Below are 19,828 nucleotides of genomic sequence, written 5' to 3' on the forward strand. Positions count from 1 at the left end.
TTTCATTTAAACAAAGTCCCTTCTAAATGAAAATCCAGGTATAGGACAGTGTTATCCCTGATTAGCATATGCAGACTGCACAGACTAATCTGGGACAACACTGTTTGCACATGCATTAAGCCCATTTTTCACAGGACGAGGCTAAAATACTCGTAATTTTATTCATCATACTTTAAAAATTGGAGTCAGGTTAGAATCAATACTAAAAGAGGCTAAAGAACAGTTCCAAAATGTTCACAACAGTGTAAGTCTCATACTTTTTAAAGATAAAATTGACAAAATGTCTGTTTAAAACACACCATGGAGTTAACACAAAACTACCTACAATGTAAATATTGACATCAATCAATTAGCCAAACCCCCCCCCCCCACCAAAAAAAAAAGTATTTTAGAAAATGGTTGAAAATCATAGTTTATTAAGTTGCTACTACCAAGTTCCAAATGGTCATTGAAGCTGTAACCTCACATATTTTGCAAATTGGATTTTTTTTGTTTCCAATTCATGGAAACAAGATAGAATTAAATTGAACTGCCTTAAATAACAATGTTGACAAATTGTATTCCAAACTCCGTGGTTTAATGTGAACACATTTTTCAAAGCCAATTTCAAAAGCATCTCATGACGGTTTTCATTTATTCGTAACTCTTTGATTGTTGTAAAATTACCTCTGGGACTTCACTGACCAATCAAAATTACTTCCGCACTCTCCATAGTAACCAAAATAAGTTCAACATAACACGATGTACAAAGTGTGGATAACTTCAGGGTTGTGGTTAGACCATAAGCTCTCACATAAACAACCAAGGTTTAATGCCCACAGGCCATGTTACAATGGTATTTAAATATTTTCAATACATTTTCCAATATATATTTTAAATAAAATGGAAATCAGTCAATAAATTAATAAGATAAACAAACAAAACACAAATAAAACTATTACTTTTAACAGCTATGGGAATTGTTAAAAATTATCCATACGCAAAACTAAAAGTGACAAACTATTTTAGAAGGCCATTTGCAAAATGTTTTTAAATCCATTGTTATTTGAATTATTATTATAATTTTAAATTATATGTATCTCTGACATTTCTTACAAGTTTTTTTTGCCTACTTACATTTGTATCATTTCCTGTGCGGTAGCTGCTTATAAGCCCTCTTAGTAAATACTAACACTTTATTTGTATTAATTTAAAATTTTAAACCTTTTATTTTATCTTAAGTGCATAGAAAGCCTAAGGCTTATTGAAACACTCTTGAGTCTGTTTCCCGAGACTAAGAACAAGTACTTGGCGTCTTTTGGAGAAAGAATACTCCAACAGTGGGGATCGAACCCATGTCTTCCCAGTTGCTAGTCGGACACCATATCCAATACCCCACGGAAACATAAAACTATTTTAAACATGTTTTTTTGAAAACAAGCATAAGCCATTTTCCCTCTTTATATCAGTCACAGTAACTTTTTTTTTCATTTTTCCACATTATCACCCTTAACTCTCTATTACAGAGTTTCCAATTTCTCAGTTTTGTAAAAAGAAATAATTTGACTTAAAATCTGTAGAGTATTTAAACAAGAGGGCCTGAAAGGCCCAAAGTTGCTCACCTGAGATTCAAAGGAACTGATCTGTTTTGTGCAGCCCAAGATGTCATTAGAACAAATGTTCTAACCAACTTTCATGACTAGTGAACACCCTTGCAGTCACGTTTTTCAACAGATCAGAACCATTTGATACACGTCCAAGATATCATTTAAACAAATATTCTGACAAAGTTTAATGAAGATTCATGAAGCCATATAAGGACAAATGCCCCGCCCCCTATTGGCCATGTTTTTCAAGCAACTGGAACCATTTTCGAACTTGTCAGAAATATCATAGGGACAAATCTTCTGACAAAGTTTCATGATGATCGGACAATAAATGTGGCTTCTAGAGTGTTAACAAGGTTTAACTCTAGCTATATAAGGAAAAATGCCACGCCCCCTTGGTGGCCATGTTTTTCCACCAACCGGAACCATTTTCGAACTCATCCAAGATATCATTGGGACAAATTGACTGGCCAAGTTTCATGATGATCCGACAATAAATGTGGCCTCTAGAGTGTTAATAAGGTTAAACTAAAGCAGTATATAGCCATAAAAGGAAAAATGCCCCGCCCCCTGGTGGCCATGTTTTTAAAGCAACAAACACCATTTTCGAACTCATCCAAGATGTCATAAGGACAAATCTTCTGACCAAGTTTCATGAACATCCAAAAATAAATGTGGCCTCTAGAGTGTTGACAAGGTTTTACTATAGCCATATAAGGAAAAATGCCCCGCCCACCTGGTGGCCATGTTTTTCAACCAACCGACATCATTTTTCAACTCGTCCAAGATATTATTGGTGTGAATCTTCTGACCAAGTTCCATGAAGATCGGACAATAAATGTGGCCTCTAGAGTGTTAACAAGCTTCTATTATAGCCATAAAAGGAAAAATGTCCCGCCCCTTGGCAGCCATGTTTTCAAGCAAACGTAACCATTTTCGAACTCATCGAAACCAAAATCATTGATACCAATCTTCTGACCAAATTTCATGAAGATTGAACAATTAGTGTGGCCTCTAGAGTGTTAACAAGGTTTTACTATAGCCATTTATAGCCATATAAGGAAAAACGCCCCGCACCCTGGCAGCCATGTTTTTCAACCAACCAGCATCATTTTTGAACTGTCCAAGATATTATTGGGATGAATCTTCTGACCATGTTTAATGAAGATCGGAAATAAATGTGGCCTCTAGAGTGTTAACAAGATTTTACTATAGCCATATAAGGGAAAATGCCACGCCCCCTGGTGGCCATGTTTTTAAAGCAACCAAAACCATTTTCGAACTCATCCAAGGTATCATAGGGAAATCTTCTGACCAAGTTTCATGAAGATCAGAAAATAAATGTGGCCTCTAGAGTGTTAACAAGGTTTTACTATAGCCATATAAGGAAAAATGCCCCGCCCCCTGGCGCCATGTTTTTCAACCAACCGGCATCATTTTTGAACTCGTCAAAGATATTATTGGGATGAATCTTCTGACCACGTTTCATGAAGATCGGACAATAAATGTGGCCTCTAGAGTGTTAACAAGATTTTACTATAGCCATATAAGGAAAAATGCCCCGACCCTTGGCAGCCATGTTTTTCAAGCTAACATAACCATTTTCGAACTCATCCAAGATATCATTGCGACCAATCTTCTGAGCAAATTTCATGAAGATTGGACAATAAATGTGGCCTCTAGAGTGTTAACAAGGTTTTACTATAGCCATATAAGAAAAAATGCCGCGCCCCCTGGGGGCCATGATTTTCATAATTTTTGAACTCGTCCAAGATATTATTAAGATGAATCTTCTGACAAAATTTCATGAAGATTGACAATAAATGTGAGCTCTAGAGTGTTAAGAAGATTTTATCATAGCCATATATACATGTATAGCCATATAAGGAAAAATGATGTTCTGCCCCTTGGCAGCCATGTTTTTCAAGCAAATGTTACCATTTTCAAACTCACCCAAGACATCATTAAGACCAATCTTCTGACCAAATTTCATGAAGATTGGACAATTAATGTGGCCTCTAGTGTTAACAAGGTTTTACTTAAGCCATATATAGCCATATTAGGACAAATGCCAAGCTCCCTGGTGGTCATGTTTTTAAAGCAACCAAAACCATTTTCGAACTCATCCAAGGTATCATTGGGACAAATCTTCTGACCAAGTTTCATGAAGATCAGAAAATAAATGTGGCCTCTAGAGTGTTAACAAGATTTTACTGTAGCCATATAAGGAAAAATGCCCCGACCCTTGGCAGCCATGTTTTTCAAGCTAACATAACCATTTTCGAACTCATCCAAGATATCATTGCGACCAATCTTCTGAGCAAATTTCATGAAGATTGGACAATAAATGTGGCCTCTAGAGTGTTGACAAGGTTTTACTATAGCCATATAAGGAAAAATGCCCCGCCCACCTGGTGGCCATGTTTTTCAACCAACCGACATCATTTTTCAACTCGTCCAAGATATTATTGGTGTGAATCTTCTGACCAAATTTCATGAAGATTGGACAATAAATGTGGCCTCTAGAGTGTTAACATGGCAAATGTTGACGCCGCACAATGGATGACGGACAACGCACGACCGACAAAAGGCAATCACAAAAGCTCACCATGAGCACATTGTGCTCAGGTGAGCTAAATAGCCCATTATTCAAATTATGTAAAGATTTTAATTGCTAATTGTCCTTTGGAAAAACTTAATGAAACTCCTTTGAATTCAGAAACATCCTTATGTCCTTAGTTCATGTATCATGTTAGCCTTTTTACAGCAACATGTTTTAGTGAAAATTGCTTCAATGATCATTATTTTATACTTCTGTATAATGCAAAACTTCGGGTTTAACATAAAATGTGATCTGAAGTGACTTTTATTTAAAAGACTTATTAACTATTTTGCATAATGACAATTTTGTGTTTTTTTCCCCATAGATTCCAAAAGAGTCTACATGTACATCATATTCAAACAAGTGAAATAAAACTCATGACTAAGGAAATTCACAATCAAACATATATTTTGTTAAAAAAGGAGTCCATAACACTGTTTAACCCTTTCTAACTCAGAAGCAAAGTGAAAATGGCTATGTGCAAACAGCATAAAACGAGAACAGCCTGAAAGTACCTTGCAGCCTGTTTAGGATTTATGCAGTTTGCATCTCATCAGTATCTAGGGGTTTGAAATGAAGCCTTTAAAACTTAAATCTAGTGAAAAAGGTCTTTAATTAGATGTAACTTTCTAAGAGACTACAAATGCCTAAAAATACGAATCTTAGTGGGAAAGGGTTAAAATTTACTTGGAAAATACATGTAGTGATAAATAAATGTTTAACATACACTATAATGTTCTATAGCCTTAATCAAAGGTAGCGCATTAGATTCGGCTCCCAAAAGACCCGATGGAATTCTGGCAAAGGAAAGTGTTGTTTTTTTAATCAACTCTTTTTCTTGATATTGCTATTATTTTAAATTATTCCAAATAATATAGTTTTCTAAGTAGTAACTACATTAAAAAGAATAAAAAACACTTCAATTATGTGTGAACATGACACATTAAGATTATTCTAAGAAATTGTACATCTCCAGTTTACAGATTAAAAGCTTGATAGGGAGACATACACACTCCGACATGTATTTGGCAGTTAGAGGGGTTTCCCACATGCAGATAAAAATAATACTGTCGAGGACAGAAATGATGTTAAATAACTAACAAAAAACATAAATCAGCTACATTGCTTAAATAAATACCGGTGCTATAAAATAAAACCACAAATAGACACAAGTGACGTATGATCAGTAGTCTGTACAGCACATGGCAACCATTTACTGCAATATCAAAACTATTTGATCACTTCCGTTTGGCTGATATCACAGATTTATATGCACATCTTTACAAGAGATCAACGACTCTGGGACAGTAATATTTGTATAAAAAAAAAGATTCCCTTCAAATGGAAACATTTTTAGGCATATATTAGCAATAATATATGTTAAACAAGGGACAAAATTGTCACAAAACCAGGTTTTCAATAAAAAAAGAAAAAGTCTGATAAAGGGAGACAACTACAACTCAAAATGTGCATTGCTACTGATTGTTCACAGTTACCCCTCCTTGTTTCAAAATTAATCTATTTTTAGTTGTGGCAACCTTGACCTTGGAGATATCTATGTAATTCTTTCACGCGACACACCGTCCAATAATGGTGAACAAATGTGCCATATGATTTTAAAATCTGACGATGAATGACATAGTTATGGCCCGGACAAGCTCATTTATGGCCATTTTTGACCTTTGAACTCAAAGTGTGACCTTGACCTTGGAGATATTGATGTAATATTTTCACGCGACACACCGTCCTATAATGGTGAACAAATGTGCCAAATGATTTTAAAATCTGACAATGAATGACATAGTTATGGCCCGGACAAGCTTGTTCCGCCCGCCCGCCAGCCTGCCCGCATTAGCCAATCTAATATCCAGTTTTTTCCTTCGGAAAACCTGGTTAAAAAACATTTAAGCTTATTTTGTCACGAAAAATGTCAACAAATATAGACAAATGTAGAAGATATGGTATACTGGTTATAACGCATACACATTTAAACAAATCTTAAACTTTGTGTAGATACAGTTCAGAACGATAAAACCATGCAAATTGTTGGGTGTTTCTCATTTACAGCATAAATATAGAGCACAAGCTTAATATTTGTTTTAATGGTCTCTTTTCTTTACAAAAAAAATGAAGAGGACCATTATACTATGTTTTATACCAGTAGTTAACTTTGGTCTTCAGAGAAAGATTTGTTTTAAGTTATTGTTTATATATAATAATATATAAGTCATGTGACCCCTGGGGTGAGCCCAGTTTTGTCTCAAGGGAAAAAATGTAGAGGAAAACAATACAATTTTGCATACAAATATTTAACCTCTGGAAGTTGTAGCTTAAGAGGAAATGCTTTGTGTATATGAGTCGTGTTCTGAGAAAACTGGGCATAATGCATGTGCGTAAAGTGTCGTCCCAGATTAGCCTGTGCAGTCCGCACAGGCTAATCAGGGATGACACTTTCCGCTTTCATGGAATTATTAGTTTCAATGAAGTCCTTACTTTCCGAAAATCAAGTTTAGACAGAAAGTGTCGTCCCTGATTAGCCTGTGCGGACTGCATAGGCTAATCTGGGACGATTCTTTACGCACATGCATTAAGCCCAGTTTTCTCAGAACACGACTCATATTGTACTTGTTACCACCAGTATGTGGCCAGATTTAACCAAGGGTCATGATTTTGATAAAAGTATGTTTAGAACAATTATAAAATTTTACACTCCAAATATAACACCATCGACCATGTGGCTTCATGGAAAATAATAAGCTAGTTGTGTTGTTATATTAAGTTATGAAAAAGTCTTTAAGACAAGAGGGCCATGATGGCCCTTAATTGCTCACCTGACTCATTAAGATCAGATGAAAACTATGACCTCTATTGTCTACACAATGTTTTTCTATGATTTGACCTAGTGACCTAGTTCCTGACTCTAGATGACCCAAATACAATCCCAATCCAGATTTCATCAAGATAAACATTCTGACCACAGTTCATAAATATTGGATGAAAACTGTGACCTCTATTGTCAACACAAGGTTTTTTTATTTATTTGACCTAGATTTTTACCCCAGATGACCCAAATACAATCCCACCCAGATTTCATCAAGAATTATGACCAAATTTCATAAAGGTTGGATGAAAACTGTGATCTCTAATGTCTACACAAGGTTTTTCTATTATTTGACCTAGTGACCTAGTTTTTGACCCCAGATGACCCAAATAAAATCCCAACCCAGATTTCATCAAGATAAACATTCTGACCAAATTTCATAAAGATTGGATGAAAACTGTGACCTCTATTGTCTACACAAACAAATTGTTGACGGACGGACGCACCGACACACGCAGGCACGCACAACGGACGCCGGACATCACACGATCACATAAGCTCACCGTGTCACTTCATGACAGGTGACCTAAAAATATGTGTCGGAGATAAACATGAACAGTTGTGGTTAAAATCCCATAGAAACAAGGGCTGTTTGTAAAACATGCATGCCCCCCTATATGGGCTATAAGTTGTAGTAGCAGCCATTGTGTGAATACGTTTTTTGTCACTGTGAATGGTGGTGGTGGTGGTGGTGGTGGTGGTGGTGGTGGTGTAGTAGTAGTAGTAGTAGTAGTAGTAGTAGTAGTAGTAGTAGTAGTAGTAGTAGTAGTAATAGTAGTTGTAGTAGTAGTAGTAGTAGTAGTAGTAGTAGTAGTAGTAGTAGTAGTAGTAGTAGTAGTAGTAGTAGAAGTAGTAGTAGTAGTAGTAGTAGAATAAGTAGTAGTAGTAGTAGTAGAAGTAGTAGTAGTAGTAGTAGTAGTAGTAGTTGGTAGTAGTAGTAGTAGTAGTAGTAGTAGTAGTAGTGGTAAAAGTAGTAGTAGTAGTGGCAGTAGTAGTAGAAGTAGTAATAGTAGACATGGTGGTGGTGGTGGTTGTGGTGGTGGTGGTGGTGGTGGTGGTGGTGGTAGTAGTAGTAGTACTAGTAGTAGTAGTACTAGTAGTAGTAGTACTAGTAGTAGTAGTAGTAGTAGTAGCAGTAGTAGTAGTAGTAGTAGTAGTAGTAGTAGAAGTAGTAGTAGTAGTAGTAGTAGTAGTAGTAGTAGTAGTGGTAGTAGTAGTAGAAGTAGTAGTAGTAGTAGTAGTAGTAGTAGTAGTAGTAGTAGTAGTAGTAGTAGTAGTAGTAGTAGTAGTAGTAGTAGTAGTAGTAGTTGTAGTAGCAGTAGCAGTAGCAGAAGCAGTAGCAGCATTTCAAGACCAATACTTAAGAATGATCAAATGGGAAAAGGTAACCTAGCACTGGCAGTAAATATGGGGCTCATTTACAGGTCAGATTTGGAATTTCTGCTGTAAAATGAGATTTTGAATGAATTAAAGGGAGGCAAATCTGTAATAAAAAGAACATGCATAAACCGTAGTTGTTTCCCTTGTTTGAACCATGCTAAATCCTTACAAGTTTGGAAAGAATTGGATGAAAAATTTGGACTTTATTGCATAAACACCATTTTCTCAATTCAAGGGGAGGTAATTCTGTACTTCATGGACCAATAATGCTCATTTTTTTGTAAGGTTCGTGTCCTCATTGATATAAAGACACTGTGCAAATTTGGAAAGGATCGGACAAAAAATGTGGAAGATTTTTTAAAGTTTTCACAAAATAGGCAAAAACGAATAAACATGCAAAGTTCAACGAGCTCCTGCGGCCATGTTTTTTGACGAATCAAATTTCTTTGAACAACTTTTTCAGGGGAGCCTTCAAAGGTCATCCCTGTGAAATTTTTTGAAAATCTGATGAGCGGTTTCTGACAAGAATTTTTTTTAAGGTTTTTACCATATATGGTCATGGCGGCCATCTTGGTTATGTGATCAAATTTGTTTTAACAATTCTTTTGTCCCATGACCTAGGGATGCTCCACATGAAATTTAGTTGAAATTGGCTCAATGGTTTAGTAGAAGAAGATGTTTACAGACAGACAGACAGACAGACAGACGGACGGCCGGACGCCGGACGGTGAGTGATCACAATAGCTCACCCCGAGCTATCGCTCAGGTGAGCTAAAAATGGGAAGTAATTTTTGTCATTTTATGATGGTAAAAATTGCAAATTCACTATTTCATATCATAAAATAAATAAATGCATGCATGTTTTTATATTGCGCAATTAAAAAAAAGAAAATGTATGCAGAAGTTGGGAGTACTGACAGACTGATGAAAATATGCCAATAGTGATTGGGGGGGGGGGAGTTACTTATCACTATCATTTAAGTAATATATACTTGATTATCATATTACTTTAAACAACATTTGTTTGTTGATGTTGTTGCAAAATAAATAAAAGACATATAAAAATAAACACAATACAATTTTACAAATGTAAAAGACAGAAAGGTGTTGAGTGCTAAATGATTAAATGTACATTTTTAATATCAAATAAATAAGAAATTAATCAGATATATAAGACAATCACACACAATCTATAAATATGAAATTACTATTAAATTAAGACATAGAACAAATCATGACCGCACAAGTCTGAAGCCATGCCCCGTGTCCGACACTTTTGGGGGCAGCCACTGCATACGTTTTCTTTTCACACAATTACGGATGCCCTCACAACAACAGCACAGGCTGCCATGCTGGAACACATTCACACTCTTGATCAGGGGCTTCGTACATGCTGGAAAGTTGCTGTTCCAGTGCGCTTCAATATCCTCGGTGGTTGGCAGATGGAAAGAAAAATCAGTCCATGTTTTGGAGACCTTATAGAAAGCTCTTATGTTCCTCTCCTTGTCAGTCCAAGGTGTCTCTATCTCTTCGTCCATGTTGAACTTGACCCAGTCGTCAGTGAACGCCCCGACCACATGACCAGTCTCTGGGTCCGGTGCCCGGCTGTACTTCCAAGTCTGCAGGGCAACGTATTGCTCAAGCCTGGCCACGTCCTTGGCCCAGCACCATGTGTGCTGGGTGTCACAGACTAGTATGAGACGGGAACCAGAGTCACCATTCTTCTCTGTCCACCAGTCCAGCAACTTTTCTAATTTCACACTGACTCCATCTGCAAACATAAAGAATATGGGTTTAGTTTGGTTTAAACCTATTTATTTTAGCTATTCTAGCTTATTGTTAGCTTAAGGCTTATTGAAATGTTCTTGAGTCTGTTTCCTCTATAGAACAAGTACTTGGTGTCTTTGAGAGAGATATAAAGAACGCACCAAATGTTGAAGTTTTCATCAAATTCACAAGTCAAATATATTAACAGTTGGTCAAGCCTTTGTAATTATCTTATATAAATTCTGTATCAGTGAAAGGATGCAAAGCCTAAAAAAATAAAACAATGATCAAAAGTTACCAGAGCAAGGCTAACCATATTGTGTCTTAAAAAATATTACAAAATAATAAAATTGAAGACGTTTGTTAAACAATAGCTGTTATTTGAAATTAGGTTTCACCATTCAAGATTTTGTCAGACATTTCATTATATGCATACATAACGGCTGCTGATGTTTCACGAGACATTTAAAACAAGAGGGTCTCTCACTTGACTTTAAGTCATGTTACAATGTTAACCTATGTGTTAAGTTAAATGCTGACATCATGTTGCTTAAATCATAAACTTCCAAATGAGATTTTTCTTTTTTTAATGAAATGCAACATTTAATTAGTTTCCCTATGCAGATCTATGGCTTGAAAAAAAGTAAATATACATGTAATATTGACAACTTGACAAAACTTAGTTATCAATTTTTAAGTATTTTGGAGCAAAAAATCAAATACACCAATTTCCTAATATGAAGACTTCACAACAGGAATTTTCCCAATTTCAGGAGTTTTTGCACATATTTTTCCCAATTTGGCTGGTACCAGTACTTTTCCAAATTGGGAAAAAAATGCTATGTGAATATCAATGGGTTCCAAATGCAAATATGAGCTAGGTCTACATGTAAGCTACCATATAAAATTGTTCAGAACAGCACCATGTATTTTTGGTAACAGTGACCTTGATCTTGACCTAATTGGTTCCAGTTGGAATCCCAAGCAAGGTACATGTATACATTCAAGCTTTCTACACAAAACACTTCTGCTTAATAGCGCATTCCAAACTCAAATATACACAAAATGAGAGCCCATATCTCGAGCCATATTAAAATTATTCACTGGAAACCATTTTCTATTTTTAGTAAACGTGACATTGTCCTTGACCTGACTGGTCCCAAATGCAAGCCTAACCCTTTGCATGCTGGCAAATTTGCTGTCTGCTAAAATGTCATCTGCTGCATTTCTAAAATTAGCATTTTCTTCGATTTTTTTTCAAAGAATACTATCAGAATAGCAAACAGTTTGGATCCCGATGAGATGCCACATTCTGTGGCGTCTCATCTGGATCCAAACTGTTTGCAAAGGCCTTCAAAATTCAGTTCCAGCACTGAACGAGCTAAGAATAGCCTGTATGTTAGAAACTTACACTAAAAAATCATTATTGAGCACATAACATTTTTTATTTTAAGTAACATGTACCTTGACCTTTACCTGACACGCCTTAAATACAATCCTAAGCTAGGTCTCCATGCAACAGTTATTGACCTGAAACCTACTGTTACATGTTTCTATAGTTTTGGTAAAAGTTACCTAGTCCTTGATCAAAATGGCTCCAAAAGTTACCCTAAGCTATTTCCCCATGTAATCTACCAAAACACAAAATTTTGGTGCAAAATCTCCATTCATACTTTAGTAATGGAGCTGAAACTGTTTTTCTATTTATAGTAACAGTGACCTTTATCTATCTTGACCTTATATGCCTCAAATATAATACCCAGACTCCATCCAAGCATGCTATATCCAAAGTTTCAAAACGATTGGTCACTGCAATAAAAGTTATTGACCAGAAACAACCAGTTGGCGGCCACACATCCGCCAGACTCTTTATCTAATAAGCAGAATATTCAACTAAGGTGAAAACATGGTTAACAAGAGCACCGCCTTGCGGGTGCAGACCGCTCATCTATTTTCTTTTTAAAGGTGAAGGGACTCTCAATTTCAATCACAAACGAGGGAGGGGTGGAGTGAAGAGGGGTGTATAGTGTGGGGGTGTGGACATCTATTACATTATCTTCCAAAAATGCGGAAAAAAAAATGCAAACAGAAAAAAAAAATCGGGGGGGGGGGGGGGGGGGAGTGGGGGGGGTGGGGGTGAGGGGATTCTTAGGTGCGATGGTTGGACGGTATTTCAAAAATAAAATAATAAAAATAAATATTTGTGTTTTTTAACCGTTTCAAAAAAAAAAATGGTGGGTGGGGGTGGGTTGGGGGGGGGGGTAAAGTGTGAGGGTGTGGTGGTCATTTGTGAGATGATCTTAAAAAAAAAAATAATAAAAAAATGTTTAGGGGGGGGGGGAGGATTAGGGGGGGGGATGGGGGGGGGAGAGGGCACGGGGGATGGTTTGGGTGGAGTCTATTGTGGTTTGTCAGGTAAGAGTAGTTTTGTGAGAAAGAAGTTATGGCAATTTTAGCAAAATTTAATAATTTGACCTTGAGAGTCAAGGTCATTCAAAGGTCAAGGTAAAATTCAACTTGCAGGGTACAGTAACCTCATGATAGCATGAAAGTATTTGAAGTTTGAAAGGAATAGCCTTGATACTTTAGAAGTAAAGTGAATCAAAACACATTAGTCAAAAAAGGGCCATAATTCCGTAATAATAACAACCAGAGTTATGCAACTTGTCCTTATACTGTATCCTTATGATAGTTTGCGAGTGTTCCAAGTATGAAAGCAATATCTATGATACTTTAGGGGTAAAGTGGACCTAAACACAAAACTTAACCAAATTTTCAATTTTCTAAGTATAAAGGGCCCATAATTCCGTCCAAATGCCTGTCAGAGTTACATAACTTTGCCTGCACAGTCCCCATATGATAGTTAATAAGTGTTGCAAGTATGAAAGCAATAGCTTTGATACTGTAGGAATAAAGTGGACCTAAACACAAAACTTAACCAAATTTTCAATTTTCTAAGTATAAAAAGGGCACATAATTCTGTCAAAATGCCAGTCAGAGTTACATAACTTTGCCTGCACAGTCCCCTTATGATAGTTAGTAAGTGTTGCAAGTATGAAAGCAATAGCTTTGATACTTAAGGAATAAAAGGGACCTAAACACAAAACTTAACCAAAATTTTCAATTTTCTCAAGTATAAATAGGGCACATAATTCTGTCAAAATGCACGCCAGTGTTATCTAACTTTGCCTGCCCAGTCCCCTCATGATAGTAAGTAAGTGTACCAAGTTTGAATGCAATAGCATTGATACTTTCTGAGAAAAGTGGACCTAAACGCAAAACTTAACCGGACGCCGACGCCAAAATGATGACAATAGCTCATAATTTTTTTTCAAAAAATAGATGAGCTAAAAAGGCCTATTCCTTAAGAACATATTTTTGCAGAATTAAATAAGTAATATTTTGATGACACAGACGGACAGCAATGTGTGCTCAAGCAAGCCAGCAATTCCAACCTGTGAGAGCCCAATCCCCGGATTCTTGGCAGTCTCCGCTGTAGTAGAGAAGGTAGGTGTCAAAGCGCGGCCCGTCAGATGTCTTACGTGAGAAAAACTGGGTCACCTTTGACTTGAGGTACTCGTCCGAGATGCCACTTGATGAGTAATCACAGCCGTAGTTGTCGATGAGGTTACGAGTGAAAAATTGCTGGATCTAAAATAGGTATTGATTTTCCCCTATTGAGTTTGAGGACACTTATTGATTGAACAGTGAACAATATCTCAACCATATACAGAATGTTGAAGATTTGTTAACACATTGCGAGATACAGAGGCCCTGAATGAGATAAGATGGGTACCTGCATAAATATATGAATAGAAAATAAAAAACAAGAGGGCCAAGATGGCCCTAGTTTGCTCACCTGAGAGGAGTCGGTTCATTTAATCTTTACCAAACGTCAAACTTGACCTAGATATTGTCCAGATAAACATCCTGGTCAAGTTTCATCATTATTGAACCAAAACTCTGGCATATAGAGTGTTTTTGTTTTTGTAAGATTTTACCTGGTGACCTATATTTTGAGTTGACCCACCTTACCAAACATCAAACTTTGCTTACAAAAATAAATATTTTGACCAAGATTCAAAAAATCTGAAACAAAATTGTGACCTCTAGAGTGTTTACAAGGATTTTGTATAATATAATGAAAATTTGGACAATCTAAGGGCAATAATTATGGCATTAATTATGTGATTTTGCTCATTATCAGACTTGACTGAGATCTTTCAGCAACTTTCATAAAGAATGCTTGAGAAGTGTGAATGATAGAGTGTTTACAAACCAAATAAGGACGAACGGACGGCAAACAAAGACAAATTCTAAAATCTCACCTGAGCAATCAGGTGAGCTAAAAAGTGTGTTTCACAGATCTGAGCCATTTTCCAACTTGTCCGAGAAATCAATAAAACCAATGTTTTGACTAAGTTTAACGATGATTAGGCAAAAAATGAGACTTCTATAGTGTTCGATCACAAGGTTTCTCTCTAGTCACATAAGGAAAACTGCCCCCCCCTGGCGGCTATGTTTTTTTACCGATCGGGACCATTTGCAAACTCATCTGAGATATATATAAAAACCAATCATTTCACCAAGTGTCATGATGATTGGACAAAAAATGTGACTACTAGAGTGTTCACAAGCTTTTTTTACTATATAAATATAAGAAAACTGCACCCCCGCAGCATTGTTATTCAACTGACCGGAACCATTTTTTAACTCAACTCTCGTATCAGGAAAACAAATGTTCTGACCAACTTTCATGAAAATTGGGCCAAAAATGTGACTTCTAGAAGAGTGTTCACATGTTTTCACTATATACATATAGAAAAAATGCCCCGCCCACTGGCGGACATGTTTTTCAACGATCTGGACCATTTTTGAACTCATCTGAGATATCAATAAAACCAATGTTTTGTTTAACTTTAATGATGATTGGGCACAAATTGTGACTTTTAGTGTGTTAACAAGGTTTCTCTATAGCCAAATAAGGAAAACTGCCCCGCCCACTGGCGGCCATGTTTTTCAACAGACCAGAACCACTTTTGAACTCAACCAACATATCATAAAGACAAACATTTTGACAAAGTTACATGAAGATTGGGCATGAAATGTGACTTCTACAGTGTTTACAAGGTTTTTCTTTTTTTTAACCTAGAGACCTAGTTTTTGACCCAGCATGACCCAGTTTCCAACTCCATCGAGATATCATTGGGACAAATCTTCTGCCCAAGTTTCATGAAGATCGGACAAAAAATGTGGCCTCTAGAGTGTTTACAAGGTATCTCTATAGCCAAATAAGGAAAACTGCCCCGCCCACTGGCGGCCATGTTTTTCAACAGACCAGAACCACTTTTGAACTCAACCAACATATCATTAAGACAAACATTTTAACAAAGCTTCATGAAGATTGGGCATAAAATGTGACTTCTACAGTGCTTACAAGGTTTTTCTTTCTTTTGACCTAGTGACCTAGTTTTTGACCCGGCATGACCCAGTTTGGAACTCGACCGAGATATCATGAAGATCGGAAAACAAATGTTCCCTCTAGAAAATTCACTGTATTATTATGAAAACATTAATAGTCAAAGGGGAGTAACTACTGTAAACTTAAATGCAATATTTAGAAGAGTTGTCTCGCATGTTACATGACCTTAATTCATGATTGTTTACAAGCCTTTTTAATATATAAATATAAGGAAAACTGCCCGTCCCCCTGGCAACCATGTTTTTCAACAGACCGGAACCATTTTCGAACTCAACCCTCATATCAAGGAAACAAATGTTCTGACCAAATTTCATGAAAATTGGGCCAAAAATGTGACTTCTAGAGTGTACACATGTTTTCACTATATACATATAGAGAAAAATGCACCGCCCACTGGTGACCATGTTTTTTCACCGGTCTTGACCATTTTCGAACTCGTCCGAGAAATCAATAAAACCAATGTTTTGACCAACTTTCATGATGATTGGGCAAAAATTGTGACTTCAAGAGTGTTTACAAGGTTTCTCTATAGCCAAATAAGGAAAACTGCCCCGCCCACTGGCGGCCATGTTTTTCAACGGACCGGAACCACTTTTGAACTCAACCAACATATCATTAAGACAAACATTTTGACAAAGTTACATGAAGATTGGGCATGAAATGTGACTTCTACAGAGTTTACAAGTTTTTGCCTTTTTTTTGACCTAGTGACCTAGTTTTTGACCCGACACGACCCAGTTTAGATCTCAACCGAGATTTCATTGGGATGAAGCTTCTGACCAAGTTTCATGAAGATCGGACAATAAATGTGGCTTCTAGAGTGTTTACGAACAAATGTGGACGGACAGACAACGGACCCAAATACAATCCCACCCCAGATTTCATCAAGATAGACATTCTGACCAAATTTCATAAAGATTGGATGAAAACTGCGACCTTTATTGGCTACACAAGGTTTTTCTATTATTTGACCTATAAAGTGACCTAGTTTTTGACCTAGTGACTTAGTTTTTGACCCCAGATAACCCAAATACTATCCCAATTCAGATTTCATCAAGATAAACATTTTGACCAAATTTCATAAAGATTGGATGAAAACTGTTACCTCTACTGTCTACACAAACAAACTGTTGACGGACACACTCACGCACACATATGGACGCCGGACATAACACGGTCACATAAGCTCACCACGTCACTTTGTGACAGGTGAGCTAAAAAGTGTGATAACTTCTACAAGCACCAATGGTTTCAAACACTTACATGAAATGAAACACTTCCAAATGTGACAGATCAATCAAAACAGCTCACAAATCAGAAAGTGGTTTTGTTTTTACCCCAAATGCTGTTTGCAAAAAATGCAACTTCTTGTACAACTGTTATGGTGCTACATGGAAAGCAGTCAGCAGACCCTGTGACTGTGTAAGATAACATGTTTTCATACACAATAACAAGTAAACCTCTAGGTCGCCGTGGAGTAATGGATATGGTGTCCGCCTAGCGACCGGGAGGTCACGGGTTCGATCCCCACTGTGGAAGCGTTCTTTAGATCTCCCCCAAAGACACCAAGTACTGGTTCTAGGCCCAGGAAACGGACTCGAGAGCATTTATATAAGCCTTAGGCTTTCGATGCAATCGAGCTTAAATAAATAGGTTTAAACTAAGTAAACCTCTAGAATTGATATTGTGATATTTGGTCACAAGTTCACAAACCTTGTTGAGTGAAGACATGGCCCTGCTGCCCATTTCCTCCACATTCGAGCTGTTGAGAAGTTTCACACCGCTATTAGACCTGTTGATACAATGAACAATTTTACACTTACCATTCAAGCCCATTGCATTTTGCAAATTACATTTGTGTGTGTTTTTAGAACCAATTTTGTATGTATCCAGCAGAAGGAAAAAAAATCAACTGTCAGATGATGCAATAAATTAAAAAGCATTCTGAAAATTAACAAGAAATGGCTAGCTTAAATTGATTAAACATCTACAGACAACATTCAGAGCTCGCGCTATCGTTCGCCATTTGCAAAAATATTGAACATTTGGGTCAAGAAAAATCTGATTGGCGAAAATGCTTAAATCTCGTAAATTTCATTGAAAACATCTGCCATTTTAACCAGGAAAGTATCCTATATTTTTTTCTTTGTTTCAATGTCACATTTATATGATAACTTGAACATGAATCTGCCGTAGGTTTACAACAATCTTAAATGCACTCCAAACTAAATGTTCACCACCAGCCTCACCTGTTGCCTGTATTGGGAGCTATCAATGCATATCCAGTACACGTGCCTCCAAGGTTGTCCCCGAGCTCCCAGAACAGGCTGAGAGTGGCTGTCTCCAGAGGCAACACCACCAGGAACAAGGCAATGCTGTAGCTGCTACGAGTCTCCCAGCCAACGCCAAACACTATCACTGTGGTAATCAAAGTAAAGAACATAAGTCTCTGCGATATCAAGCTGAAGTGGCGGATACCTTTGGCCGCCATGATTCTGGGCATGCTGCGATAGTGCTCACCCTGGCTCTGGTACGTGCTGATGCACTCCGACACTTTGTTCATCAGGATCCAGGAGGTGATAAGGTTGATGACATGGAAGCACAGCCAGAGGATTGCAAACACAACAAACAATGGCACAACTACAAACCATTCCTTGTGAGTAGTTGACTGCTGTCCAGTCAGAATGGCAAACGTCAAATTCAAAAGAAAGACTAATATAATTACTAATTTTCTGAGAAACCCTGATTTAGAAAAAAATGCTTGCCACCTTTCTAATGTTGTCAGGCCAGAGAAATAGAAATCAATCACAGGCTCAAATCCATTTCTACCTGCGAAGCAAATAATTCCATACAAATTTACTTTGACAGGTAATGTTGGCAAAATGGTGAGAGAGAAAAGAATTATACAAACTCCTAATGAAGTAAAAGATAATAATGACTTAAGTCGTATAGCTGTCAAACAAAATAAAAATGCTAGAACACATAAAGAAATCACAATTGCGTCCACAGTTCCCACTACCAGGGATGCAATCACAAATCCTAGACATTCCAAACATTGCAATGATGAAAACAATGTAGCATCCATTTTCATTAGGTGCAAGATTCTCTCACACACCGACCAGAACAGTCCAAAGGCAGCACTGGAGATAAGGAGGATATCCATGGATTCCTCAAGAGTTTCAAACTGATACTCCTTGGCATCGGTGAAGATGATAACTCCAAGAATGCATCCCAACCACAGATGTAAGACAGCCTGACCTAGCGCCTCTTTATTGAAGTAATACTGCATGGCACATGACATTCCAAACACCAGTAGCCCACACAATGCTATCATTAATATTGCAGTATTCTGTGAGTTTGTCCATTCTGTGTAGAGTCCTAATCCTAGTGCCACAAACAGCATAATGTTTGGTAGATGGCCCAGATAGTAAAATGCCAATTTTGTTCGAACATCTTTTAAATTCATGACTGCAGTTGAGAGTGTTGTTCTGAGTAACTTAAATATTCTTGCTATTGCTGGCTGTCCAGATCTCAAGCTAGAAATCAATCTCCTGGCAGGAACTAAGAGTTTTCTTCGAACCATATGCACAAAAAGGTGTTTAAGACCAGCTTTCACTTAGCAGTAAAATAATTTATGTATATCTTTAATACCTCATGTTTTTAATTTTTTGCAAAGATACAGGAAATATTCTCTTTTAAGGCAAGATACAACAGTATTAAACGTTAACAAATCTCTGGTTCGAGACAAGTGGGTACAAATCTGTAACTGTATAAATAATGCTAGTTTTTGTCCCGATCCACAAGCCAAGCTAAACAAATAAATTTTCTTCGATTCTCACAATGAACTTAAAAATTAAATTTCATTACTTTATAACACAAATCAAAATGTATCAACTCTAAGAATTCGGTGTTGTGGTTTTTCTCAACAAGTAACCACAATAAATACATTCAGGCTCAATCAAGTGCATGCATGAACACTTGGTTTTCCTATCTTATCCCAACGAAAAATTATAAGCTGATTATCAACTGATTTTTTTTACAATATAAAAATTAAAAAAGAGAGAAAAAATCATCAACGACATTCTTATTTTCTAATATATGCTTTTATTTTGTATAGGCACATACAATTA

General features: G+C 36.9%; 1 protein-coding gene across 1 annotated transcript; it reads right to left on the minus strand.

Moving 5' to 3' along the window:
- Positions 1 to 9,571: 9,571 nt before the first annotated feature.
- Positions 9,572 to 19,636, minus strand: LOC127859431 (transmembrane protein 168-like). Its single transcript, XM_052396797.1, has 4 exons — positions 17,948 to 19,636; positions 17,412 to 17,490; positions 13,672 to 13,867; positions 9,572 to 10,220 (listed from the first exon to the last, which is right to left on the minus strand). Exons 1-4 carry the CDS (start codon positions 19,279 to 19,281, stop codon positions 9,682 to 9,684), a joined length of 2,148 nt encoding a protein of 715 aa, XP_052252757.1. The 5' UTR covers positions 19,282 to 19,636; the 3' UTR covers positions 9,572 to 9,681.
- Positions 19,637 to 19,828: the final 192 nt, after the last annotated feature.

Source organism: Dreissena polymorpha, chromosome 1 (assembly GCF_020536995.1).
Source record: "Dreissena polymorpha isolate Duluth1 chromosome 1, UMN_Dpol_1.0, whole genome shotgun sequence".
NCBI lineage: Eukaryota > Metazoa > Mollusca > Bivalvia > Myida > Dreissenidae > Dreissena > Dreissena polymorpha.

Bases quoted from the DNA above. Each gene is read 5' to 3' on its own strand.
- LOC127859431 (XM_052396797.1), bottom strand. From the start codon at position 19,281: ATGGTTCGAAGAAAACTCTTAGTTCCTGCCAGGAGATTGATTTCTAGC. The intron at 13,868-17,411 runs GTTTGTGAACTT...TACCTATTTTAG, and splicing joins CCATGTCTTCACTCAACAAG to ATCCAGCAATTTTTCACTCG. The intron at 10,221-13,671 runs GTTGGAATTGCT...TTATGTTTGCAG, and splicing joins CGGGGATTGGGCTCTCACAG to ATGGAGTCAGTGTGAAATTA.